At 43.6% G+C, this 19,690-nt stretch overlaps 1 protein-coding gene across 1 annotated transcript; it reads left to right on the top strand.

The window, feature by feature from the left end:
* The first annotated feature begins 926 nt into the window (after positions 1 to 926).
* On the top strand, positions 927 to 18,062 carry CCNJL (cyclin J like). Its single transcript, XM_084838596.1, has 6 exons — positions 927 to 1,229; positions 2,710 to 2,823; positions 9,266 to 9,476; positions 13,060 to 13,359; positions 14,421 to 14,580; positions 14,929 to 18,062. Exons 2-6 carry the CDS (start codon positions 2,746 to 2,748, stop codon positions 15,362 to 15,364), a joined length of 1,185 nt encoding a protein of 394 aa, XP_084694722.1. The 5' UTR covers positions 927 to 1,229; positions 2,710 to 2,745; the 3' UTR covers positions 15,365 to 18,062.
* Positions 18,063 to 19,690: the final 1,628 nt, after the last annotated feature.

Genomic DNA, 19,690 nt, shown 5'->3' with positions numbered 1-19,690 from the left:
AGCCACTCACTTGCGGGGTGCCACAGGGTTCCATCCTCTCCCCGATGCTATTTAACATCTATGTGAAGCCGCTGGGGGCTATCATCAGGAGGTTTGGGGTGTGGTGTCATCCCTTTGCAAAAATTAAAAGTGCTTTATAAACTAATAATATCAGAGATTCTTGTGCAGACCTGTCCTTGTAAGTGTTCAGAAATGCTGTAAGACTTAAGGGTGTAATCCAAATTCAGTGCTGGGAGTTGTAGGACTTTTTTGTCTAAACATGCATAGGATTGCACCCTAAAAGAAGCCGTTTATTTCCCATAATCATTAATGTGGTCATTTGGCAGGCTCGGCATCATGGTTCCTGACTCCGTGCTCTACCCATCAATCTCTGGGGAGAGTGCTTCATGGATTGTGCATGGTGGATCATTACTCTCTGCGTGTGCTTAACTCGAGATAACACAGAGGAGTCTTTTACACCTAAAAGATGGCTAAAAGACAGGGAAAGGCTCAACAACAACAACAAAAGAGTCCGGGCCATTTAAATTCAGCGATCATTCAACTGCAGAAATTGGCAATAAGTCTTATCTTAGCACCGGCCACGTTAATTAACACCTGTAGAGGTACCAGAACCCCTGGTTCTTAACGCCCAAACGGAGATAATTAAATGTCATGATACGCTCTAATTGCATGCAGCGGTTTCAGCCGCCTTGACATTCCTCTTTTGGAGGACGACGGCGACCAGGGGAGGAGGTGCGGCCCGAGACCCGTGTCGGCGACTCCGGAGAGCGCGCACCCGTGACCCACGATCGAGGACGCGGGCGCGCCCAGCGCGAGCCAGGACATCACAGCCCGGCCGAAGCGCAGCAGGAAAAGCGGAAGAGCACCGGTAGGGAAAGCGAGAAGAACTACGATACCCAGAGGCCCCGCGGGCTGTGCGCGTGCGTAGTGTAAAGCCGGCATTGCGCTCGCGCGCTGCCTTTCTCTCGGGAATAGAGGCGGCTTCCTTTGCCTCCAGAACCGAGAGGGATTTGGGGGAGAGGGGCGGGGACCTTTCCGCCCTCCACGATGCACCCTGGGGGCATGCCTCGAACCTCCGCCCCTCCCTCCAGCCTCTAGCACTAGAGGCTGGGGGGTCCTCTAATTCCGCCGCGCCCCCTCCCCTCCGGACCTCCCGGTATTTTTCCAGCAGAAGCAGCTGCCTACCGGGTAGGACAAAGGCTGCCGGTCCCAATTTGCAGTCGGCAAAGGTAACCACTCCTGCGCGGGGCGGGCTCACAGCGTAGCAAAAGTAGCCGGCTGCGGAGTGTTGCAAAGTTCCACGCAACTTCTAGTCTGTGGATTTATTTGTAAACTCCGGGCCGGGGGTGGTGGTGGGGGGTAGTTTTAACTTCGCGGCAGTCCGATGGGGAGAGGAGCATGGCGCGGGTTGGGTCCTAATGCCCCAGAGGTGCCGGGCATTTCGTGCCCCCCTGAAATCTGTTAGAAAGCAAAGCAGGTTTCTCCGGTGAGATGCGGATTCTTAAAATGCCGACCCTTGAAAGGGGCTGCGGGAGGGAGGGAGTTTTTTGGACGGGAGTCCCCCATCCATGGTGGCTTGCGTTGCTATGGAACCCTTCTTGTTCCCCGCCAAACGAGCGATGTTGCTTGCAGGTAGAAAGTGCTGATAAGGCAGGCTGGTCAAGCTAAGATGTGCTGATCACGGTTCCTTGGGCGTCTTTGCCAGCATCAAAATCTGCATCCGTGGTAATGCTTTATAAAACCGGTGGGGTGGGGGATTCCACTGTTCCGGGGAAGTTTGGCGGCTCAAGTGGTTTTCACCTTTTTAGGGGGGGGAAAGTTACCTGTAGTTAAACTGACCACATGATGCCATGGCTGCTTTTTCTCTGTTTAAAGCTCACTTGGGCGTGTGTGTTTTCCTGGCCGGGGAATCTTGTCTGAAAGGTACCAACCAAAAGAACTAAACAGCTGGGATGCTATATGAGGTTAGGCGCGCTTAAAAGCCTATTGTTTTAATGCGGTTAAGGTAGGGGAACATGTGGCCCTCCAGATGATGTTGGACTGCAGTTCCCATAAGCCCTAGCCAATAAGGTCAGTGGTGAAGGATGATGGGCATTGTAGTCCAACAACATATGGAGGGCCACTTGTTCCCCATCCCTGAGTTAGGGCATGCCTAACCCAACCTAAGGGGCCGCGGTGGCTTAGTGGTTAAGACGCTGAACTGCAGACCGGAAGGTAGGCAGGACAGCAGTTCGAGACCCGAGTGCTGCGTGACGGAGTGAGCTCCCGTCTTCAGTCCCAGCTCCTGCCAACCTAGCAGTTAGAAAGCAAGAAATTGCGAGTAGATAAATAGGTACCGCTTCGGCGGGAAAGGTAACAGCGTTCCGTGCCGGCCACATGACTATGGAAGCGTCTTCGGACAGCACTGGCTCTTCGGCTTAGAAATGGAGATGAGCACCACACCCTAGAGTCGGACACGACTGGTTGTGGACACCTTTACCTTTACCTTTACCCCAACCTAACCCAGAGAGCTTCGGCTATTGGGCGGTATAGAAATGAAATAAATAAATAAACCTAGGATGAGGCTGTTAGACTACAGTTTTAAACATCCTTACTAGAGGGTAAGTGGGGGGGGAGGGGTTGTAAAAACTGTATGCATAAATGTAAGATTAGACATGCTGTGTTGGCTCATGATTTCCCTTTCTCTTCTTCCTGTCGCCCGCAACTCAGGTGCTGCCTATTTCCCCAGGCTGAACTTTTTTTTGGATGGGAAATCTGAGGATGGAAGAGCCATGGTGGAAAGGAGATCTTGTAGCAGAAATCCATCAGAGTCTGAGGCTGAAGGTGGGACTACATTAGCTGCTTGTTTATCTGTCTCCACGCTTACTGTTCTGCCTTTGCTTGATCAAAATAACTTCTAATGGTGTTTAATCATTATCGAATACTTGAGTAAATTCCATTAAACAATGTGTGGAGAATATCTGTGAGGATAATTAAATTCATTTGTATCCTGCTTTCCAGAGATATACCCACAGAGCAGCTTACACAGAATAAAGAGGTTGGGCACAATCTAAATATAAAATGTATATTCTTGTAGAAATACACAAAATTGAGGAAATTAAGTCAAGTTTGAGGTTGCTGAGAGGAGAACACACATCAGCTACCTACTCAGGGAAGGCCAGTTCGAACAAAATAAGTTTTTTAAAGCTTTCTTAAAGGACTGCACCAAAGTTGTGAGGTATAAAACGGTAGAAATAGAGTCCCAGAATTGGGGGGCCACCATCAAGAATGCACTGTTGCTCATATAGCCATTGGCAGGTACCTGAGCAGAGACCCTGATGATGACCTAAATGTAGGGGTAGGATCATAGGAGTGAAGCTGGTCCTTTAGGTAGCTTAACATTTACTTTTGAGCAAATGTACATAGGGTTTCTCTGTATGGAAGAAAGATACTAAAGACGTTTTTCTTCCTTTCTAGAAGAAAGCTATATATAATTACACTCGCCACATGATTAAATATTTCATAATTCAAATGGTCTTGCCTTGTAATACACTATCTGATTTGAGAAAACAACACATACATGCTATTTTTTATTTCCCAAGGAGTATTAAATGTCTTTACTAAGGCTAAACATACTGGTTGACTCTTCAGCTCTTTTGGGAAAGTTATTAAATAGGCACAGTGATGGGCCTCCACCATCCCCCTTTTTTTTGCTGCACTTGGGATTTTTGCTCCTCTAGGGTAATTGCACAGGGTTTTAATGGTGGATTGGGTGCCTCCCGACTAGGAGAGGCTGTGTGTGGCATTTGATCCCGATCCTGCAAACCCCCAAGGTTCTCTAGCCACCACCACCTTTTCACTGCACTTGGGATTTTCACTGTCCTGGGGTAATTGTGCTGGGTTTTGATGGTGGATCAGGTGCTTCCTGATTGGGAGAGGCTCTATATGAAGCTTTGTCTGGATCCTGCAGACTTCCAGCGCTTTTGAGGCGAAACTGCTCCAGTGGGAGGACTGCAGCAGGATGGGTGGGGTGGGGTGGGGTGGGGTGGTGAGTCAAATTACATACAGTAGCTTAATAAGCTACTTACTGTAACTTATTAGCCCAGTTGTGTGGCAGGGCATCATGGACTATTAAAAAAAATAAGGTACCGTGAGTAGCTTATTAAGCCACCATGGATTACCGTGATGTCCGAACACAGCCACTAGGTAGGGATAATCACCTGAAAAATATTATTACAATTTTGGAACTGCCAGGCTTGCCTAATATTATATTTGCAGTTGGCACTCATTCACTGTGACTAACGAATGTATGAAATGGAAAATTTTCCACAGGAAAAATAAGCATTGGAAAATTTTCCATTTTGGAGAATTTTTCACCCCATATCACTGGTTGCACATCATTTAATAAAATGCAAAGATGTTCTTGGAAAGTTGAGTTTCCATTTGTCTACCACATGTCTTGGTGAGATGACTTGTGTAACATGTGGAGAGAAGATTCCTGAGGCGATTGTCTAAAAGTGTACTGCCAATATACCTTGAAGCCATGCTTCAAGGGCACAGTTTTTCTGAATGTTTTTAACCTCTCTATGCATTATTATACCCTTGCTCTGGAAACATGTGATGTACGCATGGGAACTTGTCCAGCCCCTTAGGGCATAGTCCTATGCATGTTTAGACAGAAAAAAGTTCTACAATCCCAGCATTCCCCAATCAGCATGTCTAAACACACACAGGTTTGCGCCGTTAGATAACTTCATATTTGTGAGTTATAAGGGTTCATTTAATACGTGTTTGTAACTAGTCAAATACCCCTAGCTATCCTCTTTAAAGTTTACATTCCAATCCATGCAGTGTGGTTTATTCCAGGGTGGGGCCTGGTACTTTAGAAAGCATTCTTGTTGTATTTTTGTGACCATTTGAGTTGACCTAAAAAAGCTATTGCCCTGATAAGGAGTTTAGATTTTGTTAGTGGTCATCATGGCTACCTTTGGTTGGTGTTTTGGACTGGTTTTTGGTTGTGCTTTTTGTTTTTGCGTTCTTGTCACGTCTGCTGTTGGGATAACCCTCCTGCAAAGTCACAAGAAAATTACATTTTAGCAGTGTGTTTTTATTTTCTTCCTAGGTTAAGTTGTTGCATTCTTCAAGCACGTGTAGAAAACTCCTTGTGTGTTTAAAATTTTGACCTGTTGATTTAAAATCATGAAGCACAACAACTCCAACTCAGGTGGTGCCTAGCATATGGCAGAAGGCCATATATTTCCCACTCCCCTGCATCTTCCTTTTATATGTATTTTTCCATGTTTGTTGCATTATCAGTTACAACGAGAATATGCCAACCTGCTCAAAGTGCAAATTGTGAATAAAAAGTAATCTGGGTTTGTTGTGCACCTTGCACAACAAAACAGTTAGAGTTCTATAACAGTTACACACAACTATATTGTGAGAAACATTTATACGTACTTCATGTTCAAACATGAAGTACGTATAAATGTTTCTCTCACAATATAGTTGTGTGTAACTGTTTTCTATAATTCAGTTAAATAATATAATAGAAAAAGTTGTCCTGGGTCTTCCTGATCCAAGAAAATGGTGAGTTTCTTAAGAGGTCTTTGACTTCACAGCGCAACGTGTGTAGGTGTTCTCAAGATGTATGTCACTGTTGCTGATGATTATTTCTGCTAAGAGCTTATGTCCAGACTTCGTTACCTAACATCCCTACCCTCTTCAGCTGGGTTGAGAAGTTTGTTCACCCGCCCCCCAAAAATCCTGAGGGCTTTGGCAAGCCAGAGAAAGATGTCAGATTTTATCTAAAGCGCCGCTTCACTCGATGCTGTTTTTTCTTGGCTGGAGATAATGGGAGTTATAATCCCAACACATCTGGGGTGCAACAGTTTGGGGAAGGTTTCAGCGGACATTATGTTTCATCCTTCATTTCCTTCATGTCTTATGAAGGCGTGGTGAGTAACAGGCAGGGTTGCTTTTGGGATTGTTAAAGTTTCCATTGCTTTTGAAGGATTAAGTTACAATCCTGTGGTCATTCCAACCAGGTGGACTGGGGAGTGGAAACGTCTAGGAGCAAACAAGATAATACTAAAGTTGCACCAGTCTGCGGGGGAGGGATTTATATAACCTTTTAGGGTGAAATCTCTTTGTGTGTGTGTGTGTGTGTGTGTACCTCCCCCCCACACACACACACACATAGATAGATAGATATGCACACACACATACCCTGTGCGGTTTGCAGGTCCTTCAGTTCATTTGTATGTGATTTTAAACTTGCTGTTTTGTGTCTTCTACTACCTTGTATCCAAGGTATTCCATTTTTTGTGTTAAGTGCTTTTACAGTAAAACATCATTGTTACGTTAGTCTTGTCCAGCCTAATCAACGTAATCTCATTCCAATAATCCACAAGTAGTTTCCGATTTGTACAGCAAGAGCGGGGGGGGGGGCAGTCCCCCATGTAATGCTTCGCTAGCACGTTTTCATATCCAGTAGTTTTTCTCAAACGTTGCAGTTTTGTTCCAAAATCATACAATTTGGAATAAGTTGTGGGCAATACATTATTTGGCATGGGACTATTTCAGTGTTGCTCTTCATACTGCATAATTACGATACAATCAAATAACGAGCATAAACTGCTTAATGGCTCCCAAATGTTTATATTTTGAATGCAACTTTTGGCCTCTTCCACCTCCAGAAGGTGGAAGGTGTTGCTGAGTTTCTTTTATCCTCAGCAAGTGTTCAAAGAAACTTCTAATTGAAGACTCCCTGCGGTTCCAGTTCCACCAGCACATTGCTCTGTAGTCTAAAGGGCTATGCATATATTCAATGAAGTATATTTATGGAGCAAAGGCAGGCTGACACGCTGACCTGGTCCTGCGCTCGCCGTATGGCAGATATACACACTTTGCAGAATGTGTGCAAAGAGCTTTACTTGTCATGGAATTAAGGTTATAATGCATATTTGTTTTCTAAACTTATGTCTGTGAAAGAAAATGCATCCTAGACCAGCAATATTATGCTTGCAGTTGTCTGCACGATGCTCTTTTGCCATGTTGCATTATCGGCCGACATACTTAAAACATCTTGAAAAATCATGCTTAAGTGGTGTATCTTAAAAATGAAAAGCTTCCTAGTTTTTATTGTAGTTCTTATCATCCACTGGGTGTCCCGTCTGGGGTTGATGAGACTTGTAGCCCAATACATTTGCAGGCCACCGGGTTGGGAAGGCTGCTAGAAGGGTTCTTTTCATTTGGTGGGGTATGTAAAGGTGGCTTTTGAATTGTACAGTGAGCGCTGTAGAACTCTTTCCTGTGCTGGAAAATAATGGTGCTTAGGGTTTAGGCAACTTTTCCATAAAATTGGATAATTCAAAATCCAGTTCCATTTTTATTTTATACCAGAGTCAAAAGTTGTAAAGTAGCCCATCTCTGAGTGACCTGTTTTGACTTTAAAACCCTTCATAAGGAGGCAGCTGGGGTCAAATGAAATGTGTTTGCCTCTTGAACCAAGACTTGATGGTGCCGTCTAATTGTCATGTTAGTTTGTGAATGGGTATGGTGACCAGATAGATAGTTAAGTGTGTTTGTCTGAGGAAATAACTCCTCTGCACCATTGCATAAATATTTACATTGCAGCTCCTTATTAAGAGGTCTTGTCTTGCAGTTGTTTGGGAAGTACTTTGAGAACTGGCTGGCTTCTCCCTTACTCAGGAACTCTTATCCTTCTCTTTTTAATAGAGTGGATCTGTAGGGGGACTTCAATTTTAATATCAAGACTGGGTTGTAACCTCAGCTGTGCAATTTTATTAAATAACATCCACACAGCTCATCAAAAACCCATTGAATTGTTTCAAATGCTTAAACTGGTGGTTCCTCGCTTCTTTACTTGGAGAGCTAACAAGAGCTGTATTCAGGCATGCTCCTCCAATCTGCTGTAAGCCCCAGAAGGGGCTACTAGTCAATGGAGGCTTCCCTCTTATGGCTAACAGTAGTTTTGGAAGGGTGATTTTCATCAGGATCACAGTGTGGGGAGGGTTAAAAACCTCTTCCTATGCACCATGGGGGAGCCACAAGTGCTATTTTGCACTGGAAAACCTAGACATGCTCGGTTGCATTCAGTCAGTGTCTTAGCTAGTTTGGCCCTTAAACATCCGCCGCTGAATCTAAATCAACTGGAGGGATGGCGAGGCCCACCCCCACCAAGGATCCTGTTACCCCAAGGGTCTGTGCTGGGGTTTGACTTAGCCCTCTTCCAGCTTATTTTCGGCAGCAGGACTTTTCTTTGCCTATACAAGCCAATGGTGCGCTTCATTTTTGTGATTTCTCCCCCACTCCTTACATTTGTGGTGGCACTCAGGACACATTTTCAAAATGCCAGATGTGCCCATCAAGCCAAGAAGGTTGGAGGCCCCTGTTCCAAACTGTCCTGTTGGATCAAAACTTTCTGTTACAAATGTTTGGATGAAGCAATCACACATGAACTTGAAAGTGTGTGTGTGATGCTGATGTTGAAATGTCTATGTACGAAGTGTTTAAAATTGGGCTGCTTTCAACTCTGATTTTGCCACGATTGTCAAACATCACAAAGACCATGTGTAGCTTTACTTAAAAAATAAAACAAAACTCTGGAAGACAGCGGTTAGTGCTAGATATCAGGGCATTTCAGTTGATTGGATAAATGATACTTGGGAACCTGACTTCCTCCCCCTTCCCATACATCCCAAAATAAATCTGCAAGGGGGGGGGCAGTTTGTTGCTGTCTGGCTCCTGTGTATGTTTTGGTAACGACGTCTTGTGAATCAGATAATATGCAAGGGTTGTGCTGTGGGGGGCGGTGCGGGCGGTGCTTGTATAGTTGTAAATTGTGAGGAAAATTCCTCTTAATCAGATGACCTGTCAAAGTTGGGTTATAGGCTATCAAGATCTCTTCTAATAATGATTTCATAAACGATGTTTGTTCTTAATTTGAGCCATGATCATGTCTGCCTGGATACAGAAAACGAGAGCTGACGGTGGTTTAACTTTTCCTTTCTTTTTTCTTCAGTTCCCCCAATGCCTCAAAAATACCACTTGACCCACAGAGTATGAATGATTGGAACAAATTTAATTATCTTTCAAAACATGTTGGACAGTCATCCGGCGTGAGAGCTGGGTCGCGTTTTATTGCTTTACTCACTAAGCACCTGCCAGAATGGGTGGCAGATGCTGATCCTGCCTTTCTGGCTATTGAAATGGATATTTATTTTAATACTCCTTCTCTCCCGCTCCTTGTGTGTTGCCATAGGAGCTGAAACTGCCCGTGTACAAGGCTCATTCTCCTCAGATCGGGATGCGGCGCTATTTTGCTGACCTCTTGGCTATCCTCGGCAACCGCTGCCGGCTCTGCCCTGCGGCCCGGCACCTTGCTGTCTACTTGCTGGACCTCTTTATGGACAGCTATGATGTGGCTGTCAAACAACTCTATGTCATCTCCATTGCTTGCCTTCTCCTTGCAAGTAAGTAAACTCGCCCGCTGATGCATAAGTGTTGCACTTGTGTGTGTCTTCTTAATGCTGTTTTTATTGGGTGTTAGATTACATGTTTATAATCAGCGAACATATAGAAAATGTTACAACTTTTTATCTTGGCAAAACACAAACATTGCATAAGAAATTGAATTCCACTTAGCAGGAATCACAGGGGGTTCAGTATATTAATAACCTTCTGTTTATCCACAGAAATTTCTCAGGGATTTAAGATTTAGTTCATCTAAATATACCTTTCCATATGTGTTCATGAGATAGTGGTGGTTTTCTCTGGGAATCTTGTTTGTTAATACAAATCAGTATATTTATACCAAATTGTATGGAATGTGTCAGATTCTTTTGGTTGCCTTTGTGCCTTTATCCAATTTTTCAGCTAACACAATGATCCAAAGGTAGTTATACCACACAACCATTGACAGGTCTGTAGATTCTTTCCAATTCTTTGCTATTAGTTGATGGAACACCACCATCATAAAAGTCAGCATTTCTTTGTCTGATCATTAATTGGAATGCAAAAGCTCTTGAGAAAGTTGAGTACATTTTGCACAAGACAGCATTTGTATATTAATTATGCTAAGACTAAAATTGTAGTATTTGGGAAGAAAAGGAAAACTCATATGTGGAAGTTGGACAATGAATCCATTGAACAAATGAGCAACTTTAGATATTTGGGCCTTAACTTCAACGCCCAACTTTCGTGGAGACAACATCTAGATGTAATTAAGCTGAAATCATCCCAGACTACTCAATCTCTCCTTCGGTTCTCTAGATCACAAGGGGGAAGCTTGGTTGCCCCTGCAGTTGAGATATTTCAGAAGAAGGTAGTTTCACAACTGACGTATGGGGCAGAGGTATGGGGATACACAAATGCCTCTATTTTTTAGGTGGTTCAGAACTCTTTTATGAGATCCCTCTTAACTGTCCCCCGGAGTGCACCCAGGGCACTTCTAAGGGTAGAAGTGGGATTGATTTCAGTTTAAACATCTATTCATGCTGTTCTTGCTTTGTATTGGCTCAAGCTGACCCATATGAGTGATTCCCGCCTTCCAAAAAAATGCTTTCAAGAGCAACTTCAGACCCCATCCCAAAAGTCTTGGGTAAACCTGACCAGACCTATATTGCAAGGTTATGGAATTGATACTGAGTCCTTTTCTTCTTTTGCTTCTGATAGAGTAAAGCAGAGGCTTAAAGAAAAAAAAATATTTATTCTAAGTGGATGGATTTGGTTACAATCTCACAAATGCCTTATTCTTGCTGGTACCTGTTATATAAGATGTCATTTGGTCTGGAGAGTTACTTTACAACTCTGACTGTGCCCCACTTACGGAAATCATTTACAGCATTGCGTCTACAATGCATGCCCTCTGCCTTCCTGGAGGGAAGATTTGATAATACCCCAGTCCATCAGAGACTCTGTATCTGCGAGTCTGGGGAGGTTGAGGATGTCTCTCATTACTTACTAAGATGTCCTCTCTATGGCCATCCTAGGCATAAATTTCTTGCCATCATTTTCCAATGCCTTTCAAATAAAATGCCTTTACAACAGATATGTGTTCTTCTTTCTGTCACTGATGCTTTTACCACTGCCCAGGTAGCAAAATTTGCCTTGGTAGCAAGGAAAATACGTGCCAAAGCCCAAACAGCCTAGTAGGAATGATTCTGTTGGATGTGTGAATTTATGTATATACAAATATATGACTGTACTGTACTGTGTTTTTTTTTTTCTTCCCCTCTTTTTTAATGTACACTGTGGTTGGCCTATGGCTTTAAGCAATAAAGTATCTATCTTTGTCTGATCGTAATTCACTAGGGCCACTAAAGATTGATAACAATTGTTAGTGGTTTGCTAGGAAGGGGAAACTAATCTATTTGTCTACTGCAGCCTTACCCAACTTGGTGCCCTCCAGAGAAATTTGGAATACAACTCCCAGGATTCCTGACCATTGACTATGCTGGCAAGGGATGATGGGAGTTGTAGGCCCAAACACCCGGACGCCACTAGGTTGCGAAGGCTGGTCTTCTGAATTCACTGAGAAAGCCAATGGAATTCTGCATATTATGCAAATATTAATAGAATGTTGCTTAAATACAGAATATTGGCAGTCTCTGCTAGAGTTTCTTACGGTGATGTGCTCAGCTTTTGCTTGTACAGGCAGGATTCTTAAAGTTGCAAGCTGTGTTCTGGTGAAAGAGGGTGTCCAGGACATCTGCTACAGAGCATTGTAGGTTCGATGTGGTGCCCTTTAAATGTCACCCTAATGCCATGGGAACCACTTTTCTGTTGACTTGCCTCGTATAGTACTCTGGCATTTTAAAGGTCTGTAATCGTGTGGGCAGGGCCAATCATGTGGGTCTTGAATACTGTGCTGAAACTGTTGAATGAACTAGTGAAAAAATGCTTACACGGGGCTCCAGTAACATTTCAAAGGACACCTTAGACTCTCTGTCATGTAATACTTTGCATCTGAGCGGAAGCTTATGCTATCTAGTTCTTGAACCGTGGTCCTTTCCATATATTTGCCTAAACCTCCACTCACAGTCATAGGGTGCTTTTAGCAGTAGAGTTTTATGGCAATTTGGGAAAACACAGGTGTCTATTTTTCCGTAAGGCTGATGGCCTAATTGTGTGAGGGAGAAAATACTAGTGGTTAACATTGGAACCAGCTCCTAAAAGCCTTTCAAGGCAGTGTTATGATTTTAACAGCAACTTGGAAAAATCACAGGGTAATTAACCTGGACAAGCTAGTTCTTAGCTACTTCACATTTGTAGTGTTCATCCTACTAGCATGTGCTGTCCAAAAGTGCTACAGACACAGAATTTGTCTTTGACAATGGTGCATAAACCTAGCAGCAGCAATCACTGACTGCTGAATCTCTGAATTCTGTATTTTTCAGCATTGGTTTCTAGCTGATTCGGGACCAAGATGGTCTTGGTAACCTGGGTGGAAATAATGGCTTGTTCTTCCCTCTCAATGGGCACATTTGAAGAGAAGGCGGGTATATTTGGACAAAGGAGCACTCTGTCCAGCTTCTCTTCAAATTTGTCTGTTGAGAGGGAAGAACAAGCCAGTATTTCCAGCCAGCTTACCAAGACTCTGTTGGCCTCTTTGCACAAATAAAGAATATTGTTTAAAATAACTGCTGTAACAAGACAGAAATTATGGAAACTAACAAATGGGAAGTGAGGAGAGACCTCCTGTCTAGCCCCTTGTCAGAAGTTTGAACAGAGATCAAAACTTAAAAGAGAAGTCACTGCTCCTGAGTCTAGATCCTCTGATTAACTTGGGAGCTTCTGATTAACCCTGCTCTCCTATGGATGGCAGAGCCAAGACTGAGATGGGTTCCTCCCCTTCTGGGTGGGATACAAGTCTGATCTGTTTGGCCTTGCCTTCCACGGAAGGGAGGGTTAACCCTTTCCATCCCTCGCTGACCAGAACACCACTTCATGGTAATTCCAATGTTCCATTTTTCAGCATTGGTTTCTAGCTGATTCCAGACCAATCAAGTATTGGTAACCCAGCTGGAAGTAATGGCTTGTTCTTCCTCTCAATAGGCAAATTTGAAGAGAAGGAGGACAGAGTGCCAAAACTGGAACAGTTGAACAACTTTGCTTGCATGTGCAACCTTAGCTTGGTGATCACAAAAAAAGACCTGCTGAAGATGGAACTGTTGCTCCTGGAGAGTTTCAACTGGAATTTGTGTCTGCCAACCCCAGCACACTACATTGATTACTACCTCTTTGCCTCTGTTAGTGGGAGTGATCTACACAATGGCTGGCCCATCACAGCCATGGCCAAACTCAGAGCTTTCATGGAGAAATACACTCACTATTTCCTAGAAGTCTCACTGCAAGGTAATGTCTTGATCCAGATGCTGGAGGAAGGCAAGCGCCACTCAGCTTTGCACTAGCCTCATAGGATGACAGCATGCATTGGAAATGGGGTGGTGGTGGTGGTGATGGTGGTAGGGGAATGTCGTGTCTAATGAAAAGACCACTAGAGCTGAGGTGCAGAACATCTTACAGCCCAAGGACCGGATTCCAGTTCAGAGAAGCTCTTGGGGGCTGCATTCTAGCGGTGGGTGGGGCTGAAGACAAAGGGGGCGGGGCCAAGAATACCATCATATTGTAGCTTCAAGTTCTTATTGCCAGTACCTAAGCCTTAGGAGAGGCATTTCAACCGCATGTTTGCCCCACTTCAGAAATGGCACGTTACCAGCCCTGTAGGGTGAGGCACTGGCAGGGGAAGCGAGGGTGGAATCCCTTGACTCCAAGGTCTTAACTTGCAGCTAGGCATACTTTGGATGAAGTTAACCCACATCCCTGGCTTAAAATCTGTGTCTGCTACTCCTTGATTCTGAACAAAATAAATTCCAACCTGAGATCTTGGGCTAACAAGCTTTTGCCACCTCCTGAGGATGAAGCAAGTTTGAGAAACGCAGAAAGGCACATTCTCTCAATTCTGCCTGTTGCAGGACATAAAACCAAAACATGTGATATTTTGTTCTGAAAGCTGATCCTGTGCATGTTTGTTTGAAAGTAAATCCCCCTGAGTTTAATGGGATTTACTTTTCTGATAAGCGTGCTTATGATAGCAGCCTCAAGCACAGTTTGAAGTCTGGGATCCAAAGGCAATGGCAAATTAAATGCCTATTTAAGAGCGCTCTTCCAAGCCTGAGTTATTGCCTGTAAAGTCTGCATCACACACCAAGAGACTACAATAAATCTAGTGGTGTTGCTTGCAAGAAATATTGATCTAAGTGAATTTGCACTCTCTTGGGCCAAAGCTGCCATTCTGACATCTTAGTTTACAGCTAGAAGGTTAGCCTGTGGCCAGGTCTACAGGAAGAAGTTGGTCAAAGATGCTTATGGATTGGAGGTGGTTAGGGCCTATCTTGTGATTTTTTGTCTTCCAGATTACGTTTTTCGCTCCTTTCGGCCTTCTCTGGTAGCTGCTGCTTGTGTGGGTGCCTCGCGCATCTGTCTTGAGATCTCTCCCTCTTGGACCACACAGCTCCAGCTGCTGACATGTTACTCCTGGGAGCACCTTGCTCCATGCATTGATCTCATGCTTATGTAAGTTTTGAACAAAATCAGGCTGCCTGATTATACTCTGTTAATGCTAAGTATAATCACTTAAACGCTCCGATCTGCCAACACAGCAAGCACTTAGACCCTCTTCCAGTACTACACATCCCTGTGATGTTCAGCATGGCTTCTGGAAACACGATTATGAAATTTTCCATGTCTGTGAAAATTAATAAATAAATCCTAGAGCAATCATAGACCCCAACCCACAAATAGGGGCAGGGGTTGAGTTAACACTGATTCTGTGGATGCTATTTGCTCTGTTCTCATATTTCAGTTTTCTGTTACATGATCCGTCTTCAGTGTTGATTCATTTGGCTCGTTTTTCCTTAACAGAGCTCACGATAAGGACGTCAAAGAAGCTGGTAAAGACAAAGATCACGCAACACTGCTGCAGGAGCAGCAAGTCGTGGGAAGCCTGACCCTCCAGACCCCAACTCAAGTTCTCTTTCAGCAGTCACGATATCATCCTCTGGCTCAGCACTCAGCTGTCCTTTCGCAGTTCTATTCTCCGATACAGGATCTGTGCTCGGCTTACCGGGACTCTTTGCAAGCTCCTCGCTCTGGTGGCCTCGCCTCTGGGAGTAGCAACTCTTTGCGTTCATACTCCGCCTTGCAGGCCAGCTTTCAGCCTGTTCTGCAAACCATTCCGGGACCTATCACCATGCAGGTCGCCTTTTCAGCGGAGCCTAGGCACTGCGTCTCTCTGACCTATGGCAGTAGCTATTTCAGTGAGCATCATTCGTACACAACAGGTTGTTTTGAGGGCTGAGTGCCTGTCGGAGAAAGGTAGCAAGAGAGGGCAGTGCATTTGGAAAGCAAAACGGTGGTGGTATCTAAACTGAGTTGCTCTTGCCACCATAAAAAAGGGAGTGAAGGAACTGCTTGCAAATGGCTCCAACAGAACAAATCCATCACTGAAACTGGTTTTAACTTAACAGAAGCAAGACTTTGGGGAAAGAAAGGGAAAAAAATATACCTCACAATTCAGGATGCTACTTTTGCAGAAGTGACTTAATGAAAAGGGGCGGATATGGGCACATTTCCTTCCTCCCCCACCCCACCCCTTATTCTTCCATAAAATGCTGTTAAAAATATTTCTTTGGAAAAGGGAAATCTGGAGAAACGTCTGCCATCAGATATTCTCGTTATACGATGCTTTCCCCATGAAGTCTGTTCATGGTTGCAGTTCTCAACACTGGAAGCTATTGTTGACACTAACAAGGCTTGTCTTCTTGTGATACATCTCAAACTATCTGTGGAAAATTTTATGAAGGATGTTCGCCAGAATATTATCAGAATAAACTTGAATACATTAAACTTGAATACATGCACAGAGTCATCAACCACTTTTGCTTTAAAATCTCTTGAAATTTGGTGAAGCATCGGTAGACAAAACACCATTTGGGTCTCGTTGTTTATAGTATTTTTCTTAAAATACAATCTTAAATTACCTCTAAATATTTAAGATGCTGCTGCTTTAAATAACTACTTATCATTTGTTGGGAAAACATGGTTTACAAGTTATATCAGGGATTAATGTTTACTTGAAACAATTCATTGTAAAAAAAAACCCACAACCTTAATATTTGAGAGAATTGCTGCCTTTTAATGTGGTATGTTAGGTCTTGAATTCTGAGTCTGTAAAGCTAAAGATGGATAAAAATGTTTGTGGAAGTGTTTTTAAAAGAAAAGGAACCTTGTAAAGATTCATGGGTAAGGGACTCTAAGCTGATTTTGGAAACTGAGCAGACAAAGGTTGCAGTCCTTGAACCAGTAAGTCTGGAGTAATTGTATAGACACCCAGGGTAGATAACTGTGCATTATAGCCTATGACGTGGTGAGCAACTTGTGGCCCTCCAGATGTTTTGGCCTACAGCTCCCATCAGCCCTGGCCAGAATAGACAATGAGGGATCATGGGAGTTGTAGGCCAAAATATCCGTAGGGCCTGTGAAGTCAAGATAAGGTAACTTTAGGCTACAGTTCAGTTTAAGCATCACCATACAAAGCAGAGACCAACTGGCAAGTTTTTAAATGTCCTGGTCGCTTAAGAGATGGACAGTTTCTGCTTTTGTTCATCCAAAGGTTTTTCTTTTTTCTATTCCAAACACATTGGGAGTGAACCACACATAATAGGGAAAGCAAAGGGTTCCCAACTCCATGTTTTCCTTGTAAAGCAGAAGTGGGCAACTTACAGGTCAAAACATCTGGTGGACCACAACTCCCATGATCCCTCACCATTGGCTATGCTGAATAGGGCTGATGGGAGTTGTGGCTCTCCAGATGTTTTTGGCCTACAAGTTGCCCACCCCTGTTGTAAAGCAAACCCAGAGGGCTTTGAAATTTGCAATGATTCTGGTTGATGGAAAAACGGTATATTCGTGTGTGTGTGTGTGTGTGTGTGTGTATTCGTGTGTGTGTGTGCACATGCAGGGGGCATTTGCAGGGAAGAATCTGTGGTCATGATGAAGTACCCTGCCAGTCACTAATTCTCTGCTACTTGTACAGATCTGGAAACACAAGTTTGCCAAGGTAACCTGTAGTTTCACCTTAAGTCCCATAGATTTGGTGGAGCTTAGTTCCACATAAGTGTACTTTAGGATCATGGCCTTAACAATTGGGTGTGATTTAAGCTTCACACACAGGACCAGTTCCAAGATGTTTGAAGACTTCTGCTTGACTGTGAATGCCCATTTAACATGCAGCTTTTGTCCTGTAGTCTTTGAAAGCCAGTATTGTTTGTGAAAAAGGTTCTCAGGATTACAATGCAGACTATGTGCAATATACTTTTATTCTGTCTAGCGTCCAGTATGTGTGCAGAGTGGTAGGATGTCAGTCATTCTGCTTTTAAGTTATACTTTTTTTTTAGAGAAACAGTTTTTAAGAGGAGTGTTGGGGTTGGGCTTTAGAGTGGGGGCAAATCCTCTTTCAGAGGAAGTCTGTAGATTGGGGACTAATGGTGTCTCTAAAGCATCCTTCTCCATCCTGGTGCCCCCCCAGATGTGTTGGCTGTGCTGACTAGGAATGATGGGAGTTGTAGTCCCAACACATTTGGAGGACACCAGGTTGGAGAAGGCGGCTGTAAAGTATATTGGAGTCTGAGCTCATCACACTTTAAGGTAACAATATATGTAGCAAAACAAGAGTAGGAGAGGGTGTGTTTGTTCAGGGATGGGCTTTTTGTTACAAATTTTTATGTAACATTTTTGTAAAAAAAAAAAGATCTGGAGTTGTCTTTTTACACTTCTTTGTATTTATATACAATGTGATATCTGCAAGATTTTGTGTATTTTAAACAGATTTTGTTTTAAACACCTAATTGTGTAAAATACCACTGCGGAAGCATTGGCTTATAGAATCCTGTATGTTTTGTTTTGTTAAGCCCTGTAAAGAAGCCTTTTTCATGTTGACGTTCTGAAGTGTCATTTCCATCTTAAGGAAGGTTATTCAATAAACAGTGCAAAATGCTACTGTGTATGTCTACTTTTTGTGTACCCCCCAAAATAAATAAAATTTTGATTACTGATTTCTGTTCATACTCACAAGTATTCACAGTTCATCAGTAACCATGATAGTTCCTCACACAATTTTTAGGCAAACATGTTGATTCACTGGTGGTCAAGGGCAGTGGGCCATTAAGGGCTGGAGGGGCAGAGCCTGCCCAGGAGTCATAAGAAAGGAAAAGGAAGTCTTTTTTTTTTTTACGTGCTGCAAATCATCTCCTTTTATTTTATTTTTAAAACAAACCTTTGCTGAGCTTCCCTTTGCAGTGACCTTCAGCGGTAGCTGCTGTTGTGCCTGCCCCTGCACAGAGAGTGTCCTTCCCCACCGTGGTAGCTTCTTCTCTTCAACTGTGGCTGCTCACCCACGTGCGGAGCCTTGAAAGGCTTAGAGGCTGCTCTGGGCTAGGCCGCTGCCTCAAAGCATGTTTAAAAGAAATATGGAAATGGTTCAGCGCAAGCACCGAGCCTGTATTAGGCAATTGGAGAAGGCCCCATCCCTCCAGGGAGGGCATCTTTTGTGTGATGAGGTGGTTACCCTTAAGGGCATTGCTGACTGGATCATTGGCTGAGCCAAGCCAGCCCATCATTAAGGGAAAAGAAGAGGCAGGAAAAGAAGAGAAGTGAGTGAGAGTGTGAGTGGGTGTGTGCACGTGCTCATGCTGGCTTGCTTACCTGCTATCTATTTCTCTGTTTACCTTGAGGAACCAGTTTAGCTCTGCACAATTCTGGTATGTAAGCTTCTTTAAATAGGGTGGCAGGAGATGGAGCAGTATACATAATTTATTATTATTGCTCTCCCCACCCCTTTGCTTTAAATCTGGATTCTGCCACAAATTGTTTTCTTTCTCTCTCTCTCTCTGCGTGCGTGGGGGTGTGTGTAAGTAAGAGGGGGGTAGGGCTTAATGGGATATGTAGAGCAATCCTGTAGGTCTACTAAGAAGTAAATGTGGCTTCAAAGAAGTGCCTTTGGGTGGGTTAATACTATTGTGGTTCTTACAACATGCAAAAGGATGGCTGTTGAATGTTCTGAGAACTTGGTGCTGTGTCTGGGTTACTGGGAGTAGTCTGTAGTTGTAGCCATATTGTTGGGAGGGACAGTAGAGTATGACATCACTGTGGTGTAGTCCAGAGTTATCTAGTTGGCTAGTGGCTTGAGTGGTTTTTGTTTATTTGTTGTTAGGGAAATGCGGTCAGGTTGGGGGCAGGGGGATAGGACTTTGAAGTATTCCATGGAAGGAAGGTTACTTACCTTCATTTCCTTCATTAAATTTCCTTATGACCTCACTGTTTATGAGTGCCACCCCCCCGCACACACACCACACATGTACCATATAAAAACCTGAAAATCCCCATAGTACCCCATGCATCCGATGAAGTGGGCTATAGTCCGTGGAAGCTTATGCCAGAATAAATGTGTTACTCCTTAAGGTGCTGCAGGACTCTTTATTTTTTTTGCTACTAATAAAAGTTTCTTTGACATTTGTGTAGAAGATAGAGGCATATGGGAAGCAAGAGGTTTTACAAATTTTGAATATTTAATATGAGTTATAAAAGTTGGTGTCAGCCTTCAGGCTCCTTCCCCAGGGCCTCTATA

This window comes from Heloderma suspectum, chromosome 2 (genome assembly GCF_057233095.1).
Source record: "Heloderma suspectum isolate Gila_16-S chromosome 2, 16-S_ref, whole genome shotgun sequence".
NCBI classification, from domain to species: domain Eukaryota; kingdom Metazoa; phylum Chordata; class Lepidosauria; order Squamata; family Helodermatidae; genus Heloderma; species Heloderma suspectum.
Note: the sequence above shows the minus strand (reverse complement) of the source record. Positions and strands in the feature narration are given on the sequence as shown.